At 42.5% G+C, this 17856-nt stretch overlaps 1 protein-coding gene across 1 annotated transcript; it reads right to left on the reverse strand.

Annotated features, from left to right (window-relative positions):
- Window positions 1-2556: 2556 nt before the first annotated feature.
- KCNV1 (potassium voltage-gated channel modifier subfamily V member 1) lies at window positions 2557-11759 on the reverse strand. Its single transcript, XM_051610851.1, has 3 exons — window positions 11079-11759; window positions 8760-9286; window positions 2557-3378 (listed from the first exon to the last, which is right to left on the reverse strand). Exons 1-3 carry the CDS (start codon window positions 11558-11560, stop codon window positions 2867-2869), a joined length of 1521 nt encoding a protein of 506 aa, XP_051466811.1. The 5' UTR covers window positions 11561-11759; the 3' UTR covers window positions 2557-2866.
- Between the last annotated feature and the right edge of the window lie 6097 nt (window positions 11760-17856).

The raw sequence follows: 17856 nt of genomic DNA on the forward strand, positions 1-17856 counted from the left end.
CTAATTATCTGCAAATAAACGTACAAGATTTTTCAGATTGAGTCTGCACTGTAGCCTCTACCACTGCATTTTCACTGTTAACCAAGGCTAGTACAATGCTCTAAGTGCTGCAGCTACACCCTTTGATGCTGGTTTTCTTTTGAAGTACATGGTGTTTTCAGATAAAATGCTGAATTTTTAGCCAGTGTTATTGATGTTCTAACATATGATCCTTTCTGCCAAGTCTGCTGTGGAACGGAAATGAAAGAACAGATCTGAGACAAGAAGTAGTTTCATATCTACAGTGTGATATTCGAAAGGTAGCACAGTAACATTCTTAATTTTGTCCCTTAGGGTGACTGAGCTATTTTCCAAATCTGTGATAGTATGTATATGGTATAGCTTCATTTTTTAGAGTTAAAATGTCCTGTACTATTTGTTGCTCAGTATGAATGCTCTGGTTCTTCTATCTGTATGAGCTGAAAGCAAAACTGGCCTTCATCTGCAAAATGATCAACTAGTCTCAGCCCATAATGTGACAGATAACTTTGCTGCATGAACAAAATTATTTACAAATATTTCTTGGGAGACTCTGAATTTAAAATCAAGAGGTCTGAAAAGAGCTGAAGCAGCTACTAGATAAAGTTTCAGCCATATTTCCCCATGGGCATTTCTAGGAAAGTTTATGTCCAGAGCTGGTGAAAGGAGTGAATCAACTGATAAGATCTCAAAACATTTCTCTTATTCTTTTGAGTCCTTCATAAAAAGCACAGGATGCAGTAAAAGCAGCCTTTCCCTAAAGAGAGTCAATCAGCTATCTAACTGCATTTCCTTCCTCAAACAGAGATCAGATGCTGTACAAGAATTCACAAAAGACATTACAAAACAGCCTTCCCACAATGAAAGCTTCTTCCTAATTGTCTATAATTAGAATGACTTTTGAATGAGAAACAGCCTGCACAATTTGTGCAGCCTGAGAGACTTCCTGCTCCAAGGAGCTATGAAATAATAACCTAGAGTGGGCTGCATCAAACCTTCCCCTGCAGAATTAATTTTGTCTCCTGGACATCAACAGGAGTTTTGTGATAGATTCATTGAGTATTTGGGCAGCGGGGAGCACAGTGATAACATAGTTTGCTCTCTGCGTAACACAGACCATGAGGCTGGCCTACAAATTTTGACACCTAGACAATTTCTGGTAGAGCAAGACATACTGTTTTGGTCTCCAGTGTTTTCCTTTGACTTCCTTCTGACACTGGTTGCAGTGTGCATTTGACCCTAATCCAAGTGCTCACTGACACCAGCTGATAAATCAGAAGTTGTATGTTGAAATGCTACTCAGTTTGTATCGAGGTTGGAGCCTTTGAAAATTTTGCCTGCTGTATTATGTTTACACCACTGTTTATGGGGAATATGAGGAAAACACACTTGTTTCAAAACAAGTATTATTCAATGTTTATTAAAAGCAGGTTATTTCACCCATGCAGTTTAGTTTAAAGCAGTTTAAGCCTTCTACATACATAAATACCTTATAAAATTAATGTACTGTTAATAGATGCTTCTTTTTAGTGAATATGTTGAATTCATGTCAAATGCAAACAATGTTTGTATTTATGTTGCCCAAAAGAAACTTGAAATAAGAGAGATTTGTGATTTTTTAATTTAACCTACTCATTGGGTTATACACATACTGTGGCAATATCGTAGTTTAGGACAGTGAAATTATATGAAAGAAAAACTTTGTTTACCAAGAATGATACTGGGCCACTGGAGAGGCAAGTGGTAGGAAAGTTGACTGAAAATACCTTTGATTATTTTAATTTTGTATTTTGATTACTGCATTACACTAAGCATCCAGTTCAACAAGTGCCCTTTTTGCTTTTGGATCAAAAGATTTTGATGAAGGATTTTTCTACTAATGAATCAGTGAAGATGAGAATTTTTTAAAAAATCTAGCTCACTTGGAATGCCTCCTGAATTTAATGGGAGACAGAGAAATAAGTAGGTTGTTATTTTTCACCAGTTCTGTTTCTTCTGATATCCACTGGTGACTTTCCTTGAGCACAAAAGCTGCTTAGCTAAACAAGTAAGTTATGGAAATGCAAACACAGAGAAGGCACGTTTTAAACTAAGTTTGTAAATGATCTCTAGGCTGCAAAGACTGTATTAGCTCCTGCAACTTCTAGAGCAACTGCAGAGGATGCTCTACATTATGGCACCTGTTTAATGACCTTTTTTTACTTTGCTGCAGGTATTGCATCTGCTTAATACTTTCACCTATCTCCTGATACCCACCATGTGCCCAACAGCTTGCTGCTTCTCTTCATATGAGGAAATTCTCTCCTGAGGTCAAGCAACCTACTTTTCATGAAAATTGACTAGAAGATGGAGATAAGAAAGGGAATCAAGATGAAAATGAAGCTAGTTATATTTTACTCCCTTAGATGTCCCTTTTTGTTTTTTCTTAATGTCTGACTTTTGTTCTTACAATGCACACAAATCTTATAGATCTTTAAAATTCAAAACACCATGGTAATTTTTGCTCAGACTTTATTATTATGCATTATAAGACTTTATTATTATACATTAGCAAGGACATAAGATTCATAGACAAGTGTTCGCACCACTGTTTTACTTTGACAGACCCTTTACTTCCTGCCTTACCCACCACGATCCAGTCTGAAAACAGGATTCAGAGCTCCTTGAGAGACTCCATATTATGAATTCTGCCTTTTGTATACATTGGTTATCTCAATCTGTCCAAGTAAGTAAAACTCCAGTTAGAAAGGCAAATGCACTATGTGGTCAATAATAAAAAAACTGAGATGTCTAACAGTACATTTTTTTAAGTAGTCTATTTGCTATGCAAGGCTAAATAACTTAAAAGTCAAAACCAAAAATCATCTGCTCCACTGCTCCTTGTGCTTGCTCTCTCTCTGCTTTTTAACCGTAGCATGTCCATGACACTGCGGGCATATATGTCCCGCAAATTAACATTGATATTAGAGTCGCTGGATGAGTTCCTCATGAGCTTCTTCAAAGCTTCACGCTGGCGAAGAGCAGCTTCTTTTATCTTCAGTGTAAAGTAACAGGCGGAGAAACGGTCATTTATTATAGCTATGGGCAATGCCAAAACCAGTATTCCTGATAGTATACATATAAAGGCCACTACCTTACCAATGGTAGTGTCTGGTCGAATGTCACCATAACCAACAGTTGTCATGGAAGTTGTTGCCCACCACCAGGCACCAGGTACACTTGTGAAAGTTGTGCCCGGCACACCTTGCTCAACAAAGTACTCCACAGTGGAAAATATAGAGATTCCTACAGAGAGGAAAAGCAGCAAAAGGCCAACCTCCTCGTAGCACTGTGCAATAGTCATTCCAAGAGACCGCAAGCCTGAAAGACAAGAAATGCTGTCAGTGGGGTGATTCATGGAGCTGCTGTCATAACTTTGCGAACCATCTCTTATTTGAAAGCTGACTGCCTTGTGGTTTTGCTTTCACTGCTAGTGAACATGCCTTAAAACAAAGGGGTGCTAATCTCAACAATACTGGGAAAACATGACTTAAAGAAATAGACTAAAATGTTAGACTGATCCATTGATATACTCTCTGTCTCTGTTACAGAATACAGAAATTTGCCTCACTGCTTATCATTAGAAGTATGTAGGCATATAATTTAGAAAAAACACTAATCTTGATTTAGTAATTGGCTATAGTAGTAGATTTACCACAATTTTGATAAGTTATCTAAATAAACATTAAAAACCACACTAAAATCACCTGCTCTCTACTTTCAGTCTTAATATGCCAAGCTCTTGTTTTCCAGACATTGCCGCATTACAATCTTGCACAAAGCAACACTTAGTTCCCAAATTTGTGTTTCCAGGTGGGTACTTAGAGCCCAGCTCAGTCACTCCATAACTTTTTATTTGCTAAGGACTGTTTTCAATCCTTTTAGAGTTCTCACAGTCTCTCTTTGACCCCTGTTTCCCCCTCAAACCTATCAATATCTTTATCTGTAGACATTTAAAAAAATACAGCATTCCAGCAGCAGCTGCACTTCTGCCAAAACTGGAGATAGCAAAGCTTTCCAATGCAAACATTGTATTCTGCTGTTAATTCACCAGTGTACTGCACCAGTCCTATTGCCCATGAGCTGCTCAGGGAGATGGGGTGCAGTCTCAGTACTCTCCATAAGCCCCCACATTCCCTCCTGGGCTGCCACCTCAAGGCTAGACTTCCCAACAAAGCAAGCAGGAAATAATCCAATAATGGTGCAATGGATAAATGTTGCATAGATAAACAAAGAAGGAAGATAGCAAGGTACCAACTCAGCTGAGGCACATGGGAGACTGAAATTATCTTTTGAATCACAGGTGATTTGGGATTGTTTTTTAATACTGTTCTTTATAAATGTACTATGCCTTCTTTTATAAATGAGAAAAACATAATGCTTATGAAAAATCCTTCATGGGGTACACTTCTAACTAAACTAGTGCTTGCAAAATAGCTAATCAGAGCTCTGCCACAGCTTGCAGACTCTATATGCTCATTAGGGCTACAAGCAATTTGATTTGTTTTTCTTTCCTCAATCTCAAACTACATACAAGATGTTAAAGTTTCTTCTTGCTTCTGGCTCTTTTTTTCCTCCTTCAGGTTTAATGGATTTTAAGTCTTTGTTTGTGCATGGTAAACAGTGAAAGTATGTACTAGAGTTTGCAGGGAATGCTTCAGTTTTCAATGCTTTCTTCTAGAAACTCCAGTTAAGAACTTGCCCATAACCATATTTTGTGTTACTGTTTATGATCTATTGGTTGAAATGTTTATTATAATGATACAGTGTAATTTTGCAATACAAGAGTAATACAATGTATCAGTGTAATCTTTTCTCTGTTAACGTAACTAGCTCCCTATTTTGAAAATGCACTAAGATAAAGGAGAGAAAAAGCTGTGTGAGACAATTGCAAGGATCCAGATCAAACTTCCAAGGAAGTTCTTATAATCCATTGCCCTGTAAGACTTCTGACTGAATAAGGTAGAAGAATAAGTTCTTTCAGAAGACCTAGGAAGACAGTACTCAGATTTAAAATTGTCTCTGTGGCACTTCTTTTCAAAGCATAAATAAGCACTGTAAAAGCCAGGGTTTGCACCTCATGATGGATCTTGAGAATACTACAGCTAACAAATAGTGCAACTCTCACATAAACCAGGTCAAAGTAAGGAGGAACAGGGCAGTGACTGTTAACTATTTGTATCACATTGACATCTTCAGTAAAATGTTTGTCCTATAATTACCCAGAAGGAGACCTCCTTGTCAGGAGCTGTAACAGCTTGGTCGCTTGTGCTGGAAGGTGCTATGGTGCTTTAAGAGCTGGCATGGGGAAAGCAAGCAGCCCCAGCCCTGGAGCCAGCAGGAAGAAGGGAAGTGTTTCTGCCATGCAGGTCAAGTTCCATATTTCTATTGCCCAGAGGGACTTGGCAATACAAGCTGATGTTCAGGAGCTTCACTTTACACACAGTATTTAAATAATCCTAAATTTTTGTCACTAAAAGTGCTGAAGTTTTGCTTTTTCATGTATCCAGAGACATCATCCTGATGCACACTACAGCCTTCTCTCAAACATTTGCCCATTGCCATGACAAGTAAGATGCTCATGTCCTACTTCTCTGCAAGGAGTCAATCTCTAAGTGCTTCCCAGAGGAGGATCAGCAAGGCTGCAAAAAAAACATGGCTCCAGAAGGAACCCAACAACTGAGGAGCATCAGAGAATGTGAAAAATGCAGATTTGGTTCTCATCTCTTCTTGCAGCTACACAAATCGTTAATTCTGGTATCTTGGAAGAGTGGTCTCACTTTCTAGCTATACATTTTCTGGGTAGAAGTACTACTGATTTCTCTGTTGTTTCTTGATGAAATATAGCACTTTGCATAGCTAATTACACAGTCACTTCAGTCTAGCTCCAGTGTTTCTAGGAATTACCTCCATTCTATTAGCTGGGTTCAGCTTTCAAAGGGCTAGAAGTTATTATTCCATTTCTTTTTCTGTCCCTTCCCCATAAAAAGGGTTAATCTGTCATTTCTTTAAAAATAAAGTGGAAAAAAAAAAGGTACTTCTTTTCCTAACCCATTTCTGCCCCTGACAGCAGAGCCAGGCTGATGTTGTGATGCCAGCTTTGCTATAGGGTCTGCACAGTATTACAAAGGTGATCTTGTGACTGTGATCACCCCTCCCTGATGAAAGAGGAGTTGCTGCCTGCAGCCACCAATTTTCTCATCTCTTCTTCAGATCTTGCACTCCTCTTGCCACATAAAACAGATGAGCAGTGCATGAAGCTCTGTCTAATCTAAAAATGCAGGAGTCAGAGAGAAGCTTTATTGGGACGTAGATTTAAGCTGCCTTATGCAAGGTAAGAGAATTTTTTGAGTGCTATCCCAAACCCATGAAATTTATCAGAACTGCCTAGACATGTGCAAGGAGGATGGTCTCTGTGTATGGTACTTATGGGGTTCATCTTATATTAGCAGCTATGGTTAAGGATGTTTTTAGAACTACATTAACAGAACTCTCTCCTGCAAATGGTCAGAAACAGGGCTTCAGATCTGCTAGTGTATGTTTCTATTTTGATTTATTAGGGCTATGTTTCATCTTAATAGCAGCATCTCCTCTGACAGAAAATTGAAACAGTGACTTTCTGCATTTCAATTATACAGATCTGATGTAGTGTTCTGGGCCTAAGTTGGCAGCAACTCAGAACTACCAAAGAAGCAGGCATAGCAACAACAATGCTGCTCTGGATGGTTTAATCAGATACATACATTGCATCTTGTATGTTGAAATAGATACTTTGGTTCCAGTAGGAAGACTATAGCTCACTTCCAGAATAGGAGACTTCATTTTTATATAATTGATTCACTTCTACCTAACACGGAATTATTAACCTCTTAATGGCACTCAGTACTGTGACATGAACTGAGGCAACATTTTAATGAATTAAGAATAGATAGACACAAAAGTTAGACCATGTCTGAAAGTTAATACACTTGAAGTTAACAGTTATCATACAAGTGTCTGAAACATCTGGTTTCAAGTTGACAGAAAGAGCCTTAGAACTGAGGTTTGTGCATCCATTCTGTAACAGTAAAATATGCTAACTGGAAACTTTAGAATAAACATTTTTGATCACTATCTTGTTTTTCAGCACAAGAGTGCCTGGATAAGTTCAAATATTTTTCTTATTTTTAAAACACAATTAGAGAGGAATGCATTCATGTTACCACTGCCATAAAAAGGGGAAAGCAGCCTTTCTTGCAAACCCTCTCCCCCCAAACCCTGCAAAAAGTATAATGAAGCAAAATAAACTGACAGACTGAATAATTTTAAGCTTCCTTTCAACCCCTATGATGATGCTCAGTAGCATTAAAGCTACTCCCTGCCATCAGTAGGCAGGTTCACTGACCTTTAGTGGGAACAAAAATAAAGACACATTCTGCTGCTGTGAGCACACTGTAATGCCTGCTGGACTAAGGCCAGTTCATAGAGGGTGGAGAAGGCTTTCTGGAACAGAGAAGCATCAACCCTTTCCTGGTCCATGGCAATAAATCCTGGAAGGCTACATTGAGTGACATGTAAGAATGACCATCACCATCCTCAGAACAGACTAATGTTGCAGAAGAGAGACCATGATTTACTACTGGAATCTGTGTTTTCAAAGCTCTGAGTGTTGGCTGAACATTTCTACTGTCAGATTCCGTGCCATACTCATCAATGGCTTAAATGGGAACTTAATCAAATCACTTTGAAAATGTCAAGCACTGGACAACATCATGGCATGGAGAAGGTGTGGTGCTTGCTCTTTCATATACCCAGACATGCATATGTCATGAGATAGTAGTAAAAATAAGATAAACACAAGTGTAAAAATTGTTTCCAGATTCCCCTTATAAATTCCCAATGGAAAACATTACCTTTTATCCCTTCCTTTCACAACTCAGAAAGACTGAACAAAAGTGCTCTCAGAAATGCATTTCACCTTCCAACCAACCCCTGCTTGCTGCTCATCTGTCTGCTGACCTGTCAGAAGTGCTTGGACATGAAGGGCTCCACACTGATAGGTGAATTCTGACTGAACCCAACACTGCTGCTCTGAGCTGCACTGAGGTCTGTTCAGTAAACAACCCCCAGCTGTGCTCCATATATCACACAGTTATCTGTGTGTTCACCAGGGCCAGAGTGTTCCTCCACACACTGCACATCCTGATTAATTTTAAGTTTTCTTGAAACATTCTCTATCCTGGTTGTTTTCAGGATCTATATGTACATAAACCTATTATTTTTTGTTTGCATATAGTTCTTAAAAAACCAAATTGTGACAGGTAAGTACAAGCTGTCATTAGTGGGCTTTTGATAATACAAAAAGTGTGGGTCAATGATCTCTGCTTCTTCTCTTGCTTCATCCGTAACCAAATCAACTTAAAATACATTTTTTAAATTTATGACATTGTGAATGATTGGTATATGATTTACAGTATACAACTTCATGTTTTCGTAAATATTCTGTGCAAACAATACACACTGGCTTTACAAAGAACTAAAATTTATTGGAGAAGGCCCCTGCCACTCAATATCCAGAAGTAAGATTTTCACAAGCCGTTACTGTTAACATGAGATTGGGTAAGAAGGTTAGGTAGAAATACACACAAAAAGGGGACTTTTCCCAGGAACAAGTATTGTAGGCTGCAAAAAACATGAAGTACCACTGCCACGGCCAAAAGTACCTGTTGAATGTCTTCCCAGCTTCAGCATCCGCAGGGCTCTGAGCAGTCTGAGCACTTGGACAATGCGTCCCACGTTCTCCAGTTCTTGAGAGCTCTCTCCATCACACAAGCTCTCCACCAGCAGGGTGATGTAGAAAGGTAAAATAGCAAGGAGGTCTATGACATTTGCCACACTTCTTAGGAAGCGACAACGATCCCGTGCACACAGGAGCCTCAGAACAAACTCCACAGTGAACCACGCAATGCAGAGGTACTCTAGGGCATCCAGCAGTGGTGGTGCCAGCCAGCTTAGCTCTACTGAAATCAAAGCCATATTGGCAATGGACACAACAACAAAAGCCATGGATAGAGTGCCAAAAGTCCTGGCTGCTGCGGAGGACCCAGGCTTTTCCAAAACTTCCCACAGTTTCTGTCTGACACTGGGACAGAGGCTATCAGAAAAGTCCTCTTCCTCATCTTGGGCATCCAGTTCTTCTGCATCTTTCTTGATGTCTAAGGCTTCACTCAGCTCCTTCCTCCTGAAGTACCTGCCCAGAAACATCCCCAAAGAGATTTTAATACCAATATGCATGCGTTTTTCTTATCCTCTTCCATGTGAGGGATAAGAATACAAATACCTTACACGAGCCCAGAAAGCCCTGATGTCAAGCATATGGTTAATGATGTTACTGAGTCTCTGCAGTTTGTTTCTATTGATCTGACATTTCTATTCACTCATTTCACATCAGTGCCAGCTTGTATGTGCAGAGTAATTTTATTCTGTTAGTGTGTTATTTATATGGATCATGTTGTCTACAGTAGTATCTGCTGCATGACTAACATGCATGCTTGTAAGCAATCCTGGCACAAATAGACTCTCTGTTTCTGAATTGTCCTCCATTTTATTAAACAGATTGAATTTTTATTACCTTGGTGTGTAATGCTAAAAGAGAAGGCATAATAAAAGGCATGCAGTTCACAGATTAAGTTCTGATCAGTACATCCTACGGTGACACATAATCTTACTTTTTTAAATGTATGGGTCCTCACACAACAATGTGCACAAGCATCTGTGCCGAGTAAAGTTTACAGATTGTAAATGCATAGTAGAGTGTTTTGTTAGAGCAAGGTTATAGTTACAGAACAATTTCATTAAACAAAACCAAGCCTGAAGTAAAAAAAAAAAAAAAAAAAAATCACAAACCCCAAACCTTTTTCTTCCTATCTGTAATTCTTGACTGCTGCAAATCTCAAACTGTAGACAAAAAGGCTAAGCAATTTTGCCTTCATTTGATACACTGTTACTCCTGCATATGCCAATGAGGTCTGTAGCTCCTTGTACCACCAAAGAAGTGGGAGCTTTCTATTACACCCACCAGGGAAGGAAGAAAGGGCTGAAAACTAGGATCTAACTCTCAGCTGCAGAACTGGACCATGCTACGGTAGGATAACTCTTGTATACTTTTGGGATGGGGTTGCTTCTTTGTTTCTTTTCAATAATTTTGCTTGAGATAAATAGTAGTTATACTTTTTAGAGAATGCATTTCTTCACTACTAACAAACAAACCAGTAACACTAAAAATGGTGGCAAAAAATTAACTGCAACTGGAACAGAAATGTCCCGGGGGTGGTTCAGTAGAAACCCACCTCATTCCCAAGCTGCCTGTTACTGTGTCACCAGTGAGCCACGTTCCCGCTCGTGCTGCCCCCGTCCCTGATGCTGCTACATTCATGTGCGATGCTTCCCATGCTTCCATGTCTCTTCCTGGAGCTGTGCCATCCACACTCAGCCTGGCAGGTGACCACCCTCCCTTCTGCCTCTCTAGCTTGGATCTGGAAATCCTCCAGAATGGAAAGGGTGGGGTGGGGAGGCTCCAGACCCTTCTGTCATCATGCCTGACTCCACATCCAACTGCTCTAACTATAACCTCAAACTGGATAACTGAAGGGACATGTCTCCTCTCACAACCTTTTTCATCTTTGGCACTGTCCCTTTTAAACACTTTAAGCTTTCAAGGCCAGTCCAAAGTCACTACAGAACAACCCAGGCCTTGCTCCTGTGAGGGCTGTACTATCTTGACCCCACTTCCAAGCTGTCCCTCAGCCAAAGTCAACAGTGACCTCACTCAACATAGCTCCTCCCATTTCCGACACCCAAACACCTCTAGAGTAAGATTCTGGGCTGAATCCATCCATCCAGCTTTGAACACGCCTTTCCCAGTGCTCTGCTACCTCTTCTACACACGCTGCTGTATCTCTCTGCTGAGTGTCCCTGCATGCAAGTCAGTGCTGAGCTCTCCCAGCCCACAGTCCTGCATGCCACATCTTCCCACAACTCACCGGTCTCTGCAGCAGGAATCAATGCTGAGTTCATCCAAACCCCAGTACTGGATCTCTTGCAGGAAGGAGAGCGCACAAAGCTGCTCCATCACATGCAGCCTCCCTGTTTGGTAGTAATTCAGGATATAGTGAAATGCTTGTGAGCTCCGGTCAAAGAAATATTCATTCTCCACAAGGTTGGCGTCATCACAAAGCTCAAGGAGGCCAGAGGCCACATCCCGGGCAGCAGAGACCACTACAGCCAGTTTGCCAAGACGGGTGTCAGGGTAGCAAGACAAAGTTTGCTGGGACATCACAAAGCGGCTGCCTCCTACATTGATAGTAAAGCAGTCCAAGGAGGGAATGACCTTCTGGATCAGGGACTCTTGTTCTTCCTCGCTGGAGAAAACACTGGAATCCAGAGAGCCTAGGGATGTGCTGCTCCCTGGTTCCTCCAGGGATGCTTGGGAAGAAAGAGACATGCAGCAGGGAGGCGACTTCATCCTGTTGCTGCCAGCAGCAGCCCACACTCTCCTGGATTGAAAACACAACAAAACTGCAGAGAAGACCGCCCCGCCGGGGGCTGGCCAGGCCACACTAGAAATGTATCATTGTGCCTTGGCTACCGTCCCAGGGACACCTCATCGTCCCCACTTCTTCCGAGCAATGCCTCCACCCGAGATGGATGTGCGGCAGGGTGTTGAAGAGCCCAACAGCCTACACCTGTGAGGATACAGAAGGAACACCGGTACCTCAGACGGCTTCACCTCCTGCTGTCCCGCCGGCAGCCGTCGGGAAGCACCCGGCACCATTTGCCCGCGACGGCCGCTCCGCTTCAGCCTTCATTTCCAACCGCTGGGCAGCAGGCGGAGGAAACCAACCAGGACAGCACGGCACGGAACGCTGCCTGCGGCAGGTCTCCGGGCAGCCGGGGGCTGCCCCGACAGCACCCCGAGGGGCTGCACCGCTGCCCGGCCGCGCCCCGCGCCCGCCCCAGCCCCAGCGCTCCCGCCGCGCCCCGCGGCAGCCCCGCGATCGCGCTTCGTCCGCAGCCGCTGCCGGAGTTGCCCCCTCATCTCCCGCCGTTGCTGGGGCAGCCGCGGCGGAACGGGCGTCTCGGAGCGGCTGCCCCCTCCTCGGCCTGCCCGGCGGCCGCCCGCCCCGCCTTACCTGCCCTCCGTCCGGCACTGCCGCCCTCCCCTCGCAGGCAGCCGCTGCCCGCTCCCCCGGCCACAACTTCTGGGCAGCGCCGGCGCGGCTCCATGGCGGGTCATGTGCTGCGGGAGGGCCGAGCCCACCCTGCCGCGGGGCCCGGGCACCCCCGCCCCCGGCCCGCCTCGCCCCGCCCCGGCCCGGCCCGGGCGGACGCGGTGGTGGTGGGTGCCGCGGTGGGTGCGGGGGTGGTGGGTGCGGGAGTGGGTGCGGGGGCTGGGGCGGGAGTGCGGGGCCGGGCGGAGCGGCGGCCGCTGCCTGCTGGCCCGCCGCACCTCCGGGAAAAATCGGACCTTCCAACTTCTCCAAGAGAGTTTACAGGGCGATTTCGAAGCCGCCGCCTCCTTTAATATGTGAAAAAAGAAATATGTTTCTAAATAGATAATGAATCCCCACTTATGCTACTCCCACGACCACAAGTCTGAAGTCAGTCAAGTAAAAGAGTCATTGTAAAGGCCAGCTGATGTACGTGAAAGAGGCTATTTTAACCCAGCTGCTGTCAGCCTCTTTTCCAAAATACTCTGGGATATCTTTGGCACCATCCTGTGTTTAGTAGCTCCTCAGTAAAACAGTGCAAGAGTTAGGTTCACCCTCCTTAGTACTTTTCTCCTCTGAAGCAGGTGTTTCTGAGAAATTTTAAATATTCGCATTTGCAAATGTATGTTTTCTGCCGCCTCTTACTCCTCACCAGGGTGGGTAACTGCTTGCCTTGTGGTGGAGCCTGGCAGGAGGCAAAATTCTGTAGCACACAAAACGTGGCTTTGTTTGTTGTGCCACCAGCACTGTGTGTCATGCCACCAGTGTTCTGTGTCATACCATCAACTTTTCATCCCTCTTGTTGCATACAAGTTGTGTCCAGTTATGTACCTTTCTCACACTTATTTCACAGAGGTCTCATAACAGTTCATCTCCTGGATAATGGTAACCTATATTCTACAGGAAGATTAGCTGAATATTTGCTGATCAAAGAGAATCTGAAGGAGAACAGCAAGGCTGGGGTTTGGAAGTCATGGTTCAAGGAGAAAAGGTGGAGTGGGCTGGTTATGGTGGATAGGAATCAGCGTTATACCAGATACATAAAAGGCTGTTTGCAAAGATGAAGGGCATAATCTGTTCTCCTTGGCCATGTTGGAAAGGTGTAGAAGTAGTGGGGTTGAATGACTGGAAGGACATTTAGGGTGTCCACTAGGAAGGTTTCAGTGAAGCAGTGGAGGAGGTTGTCTGGGTCATTGGTCTCTGTCACTGGTCATCTAAGAACTGATTGGACAAGGATCTGTCAGGAATAGCAGAGGTGTGGTACTGGCTTTCCTGAGGCAGGCTGGAGGGGTTAGATGACCAGTTGGATGACCTCCTGAGACCCCTTCCAGCTCTGTAACTGTATTTCAAGTGAGTAACAATGAAAAATAATAACTTATTTTCATAGGCATTTGACTTCTTATTGTTTAAAACAATCAAATTTTAAAAATAATTTAAGTGAATAATCACAAAAATGTGAATTAATTTTCCATCAAAACCATCAGCAACTGCTGTTATGAAGCCAGCTTTCAAGGATAGCCCATTTTTAGTCCAGGACTGCTATTCACGAGTGCAGTCCCTCTGATGGATAGTGTTTAAGATAGTACCTAATTAAAAGTAATAATGAAAAAAAATTCATTAAGACCATCAGCAAGACCAATTAATTAAGACCATCATTGAGAAGTGAGTACCTCAGAACAGTAAGAAGCCTTAGTGAGTGTAATAGACCCATAATTGTTCAGTCATAAAACTACTCATTCCACCTCTTTTCAGACTCCTATTTTCAGCAGTCATATTTGTGTCATCTGGAAAGACTTTTTCAGGCAGATTTTCTCTCAGGAGGGAGATCTGGAAACACCCCCCCTTCCATCACTGTGATTCAAAGCACAGTTACTTCCTCTGTTAGTCCAGATTCACTGCTGTTCCTAAGAACCTGACTAGAAGTTGTGGATTTGTTTAGTCAGAGAAAGAATCTACGTTACAGCATAATTAAAACTTGATCACTTGTTCTGAAAATACTCTGATAAATCATTTTCAGCACCTGTACAAGACTTTAAGAGGCCCTGTTATGTTTTCTGTTTACCTGTGTCCTTTGAGGAATAATGACTCTATACAGGTGTATTTATGTCACTTTAAAGTGAATTTCTTGCCTCATTTCAAATGTTTGAACTATAGTGTTTTGGGTTTTTTTCAAAGCACTAGGGGAAAGCCATGTATTAAGGTTACACTGTCCATTTGTTTTGTGCACTTAATATGCATTCTGCATGCTCATTTGTCACTGCGGGGAAGCGAAATCACCAACAAACTTCCACGGTGTCCATAACTTCCATAATGTCTATTCACATAATCACAATCAGTCAGGACATCTTAGCATGATACAGTATCTGACTTTTGAATCACAAAATCATAGAATATGCTGCGTTGGAAGGGACACAGTCTCCCACAGCATCCTTGTAGCTATACTAAGGAAGTGTGGTCTAGATGATTGGGCAGTGAAGTGGATCGTGAACTGGTTGAAAGGAAGAAGTCAGAGAGTTTTGGTCAATGGGACAGAATCTAGCTGGAGGTCTGTGACTGGTGGAGTCCCTCAGGGGTCGGTACTGGGACCGGTGCTGTTCAATATATTCATCAAAGACCTGGATGAGGGAACAGAGTGTGCCCTCAGCAAGTTTGCTGATGACACTAAACTGGGAGGAGTGGCTGACACATCAGAAGGCTGTGCTGCCATTCAGCGAGACCTGGACAGGCTGGAGAGTTGGGTGGGGAGAAACTTAATGAAATATAACAAGGGCAAGTGTAGAGTTTTGCATCTGGGGAAGAACAACCCCATGTACCAGTAGAGGTTGGGGGCTGACCTGCTGGAGAGCAGTGCAGGAGAAAGGGACCTGGGGGTCCTGGTAGACAGGAGGATGACCATGAGCCAGCAGTGTGCCCTTGTGGCCAAGAAGGCCAATGGACAAGGGGCAATGGATGCAAACTGGAGCATAGGAGGTTCCATGTGAATATCAGGAAGAACTTCTTTACTGTGAGAGTGACAGAGCATTGGAACAGGCTGCCCAGGGAGGCTATGGAGTCTCCTTCGCTTCAGACATTCAAAACCTGCCTGGACGCCTTCCTGTATGATGTGCTCTAGGTGATCCTGCTCTGGCAGGGGAGGTTGGACTAGATGATCTTATGAGGTCCCTTCCAACCCCTAAGATTCTGTGATTCTGTGACCCACCAGGATCATTGAGTCCAACTGCTGTCCCTGTGTAGGGCACCCCAAGAATCACACCATCTGCCTGAGAGCACCATCCACATGCTTCTTGAACTCAGGCAGGCTTGGTGCTGTGACCACTTCCCTAGGGAGCCTGTTCCAGTGCTCAACCAGTCTCTGGGTAAAAAACCTTTTCCTAATATCTAACCTAAACCCCCCCTGATTCAGCTTCTTGCTATTTCCCCGAGTCCTGTCATTGGTCACAGGAGTGAAGAGAAAATTATTTTCAAAGATACCAGTAAAACAAAGCTGGAATATTTCAAGGAAATGAGAAAAATGGTTTATGAGTAGAAAGGCTCAAAAATAGAGAATTTATTTTTCTACCACTAGAGACACAAAAAACAGTGACTACTGGTGCATTTTTCATTTTCTGGGGAACTCTTAAAAGATCAGCTATTCATTGTTCCTGCTTATTTGTACATGAGGAACCAAAGCATCGCCTTAAATAATTTTTAAATTCCCTTGCAAACCTGCTCAGGAAACAATATCCTTATGCCCCTGGAGTAGTGGCAAAACCAAATGTAACAGCACAAAGAGACTGTCATTTGGTCTCACTCTGCCAGTGAAGTGCTGTTGCTGAAGTGAACTGCAGACATTTCCAAAGTGGTTTGGCTCATGGAATCTGTAACCTTTGCTAGAACCACATCTGCATGGTTCAGAGTTGTGGTACGGACTGAAAGGGTTATGCAGTACTACTTTGTCGTGCCAGGAATATCAGCAACAACTGAATAGTGGTGACATCTTTTTGAACTACTGTCTTTATCAATGCTACATCTGATATTTCCCTGGTATGATACCACTGATTGAAAAAAACAGATTTCATTATTTCAAGAGACAGTACAGAAAACATTTTGCTAGGATGCTGAAATATGAGTTGCAACCCAGAATGTCTGTTGTGGGAGTTGAAAACCTTGCTTCAGCAGAAAGCCAGCTGTTACAAAAACCTTTTTTATAATGTCTTTTCCTGATCCTATGTACTACTCTACGTTGAAAGCTATGATTTTATGGGGATTGTGTAGTCATTTTTTCCTGCTGAAATATTGTGACATGCAGTAAAAAGCCAGGATGTGCAGATCCAAACATTTGTATTTGTCTATTCAAATAGCCTCAATTCTCTTCTCATTGGACTAGTGCTTCACAATTGAGTGATTGTAAGTTACTGGATTTTCTGACATGTTATTTTTCCAGATTTTTTGAGTGTTCTGTTCTGTATTTGTAATGCAAAATTGGAGTAGCTGTCCTGGACCTTATGTTGTAGAACAGAGAGAAAATTTTAGGAAAATAGTATGACAGGTAGGACATATCTAGGGAAAACTTTCTCCAGGAACATTTTCATAGTTTCCTGCTGCGCAGGGACTTGGAGAGCTAGAGGTTGTATGGAGCCCAAAATGTTTAATAAACTTTCATGGTGCTGCAAATCCTTTTTTCAACTCATCTCTTTTTCAATGTTGATAGCATTTTGTGCAAGGTTTGCCACAGTTTAAATGCACAGAGTAAAAGATACCATACAGTTCTGTTAAATTTTCCTTCATTCTAGTGCTGTGAATACTGAATAATGGGGTCCTGCTAATGTTGCCAGGACCATTCATGATTTTGCTGACATCTGCCATACAGTAGTTTCAACAGAAGTGGTCAATTTCAGTAATATATCTTTAAGTTTTTATATGAATCCAAGCTTTGTGAGTAATACATCATATCAAGGATTAAAATTAATGGATGTTGGTAGTTCCAGTATTTGTTGCAAATTTTGTAAAAGGTGCAAGCCATTGAGCCCTGAGCTCCATTGCGTTCAACACTAGACATAATAAGTATCATAAACTCAATTCCCTTAACACAGATAAAGAGTCACTTAAAAAGGCAGTGGTCCTGGCTAGATCCTCTGCTGAATATTCACTTTGGTTAGTGTAAGGTAGTACTCTTTGGGAGCAGCTGTCAGTCCTGTTAAATAGTTAACTGAAGCCTGTCCTTCCTTCAAAAAGCCTGGGAGCTGCCGTAACCTCCCTCTTGCAATAACAGGTGAAAAAAGATGAAACCTAGAAATTCTCTAGAGAACTTTCTGCTCTTTCCCTTGGCAAGTGAAATAAGAGCTTATTAGAACAGCTTTATTCCCTCCAGGGATATTCTTCTTTTCTTGTGGAAGTGGTCCAGCAGAAACCAGCTAGATCTCACTTTCTTTGAGCTAGCTGCATAGAGCAGAAAAATCAGAAGAAGATACACAATTTGGTCCACATTGTGTGAAAACAGTTTAAGAGAGTACAGAATCAAGGCTATGTTAAGAAAGCTGTTTTCAGTATCTTTGAACACTACCCACTTTCA

The sequence above is a fragment of the Apus apus genome, chromosome 2 (genome assembly GCF_020740795.1).
Source record: "Apus apus isolate bApuApu2 chromosome 2, bApuApu2.pri.cur, whole genome shotgun sequence".
NCBI classification, from domain to species: domain Eukaryota; kingdom Metazoa; phylum Chordata; class Aves; order Apodiformes; family Apodidae; genus Apus; species Apus apus.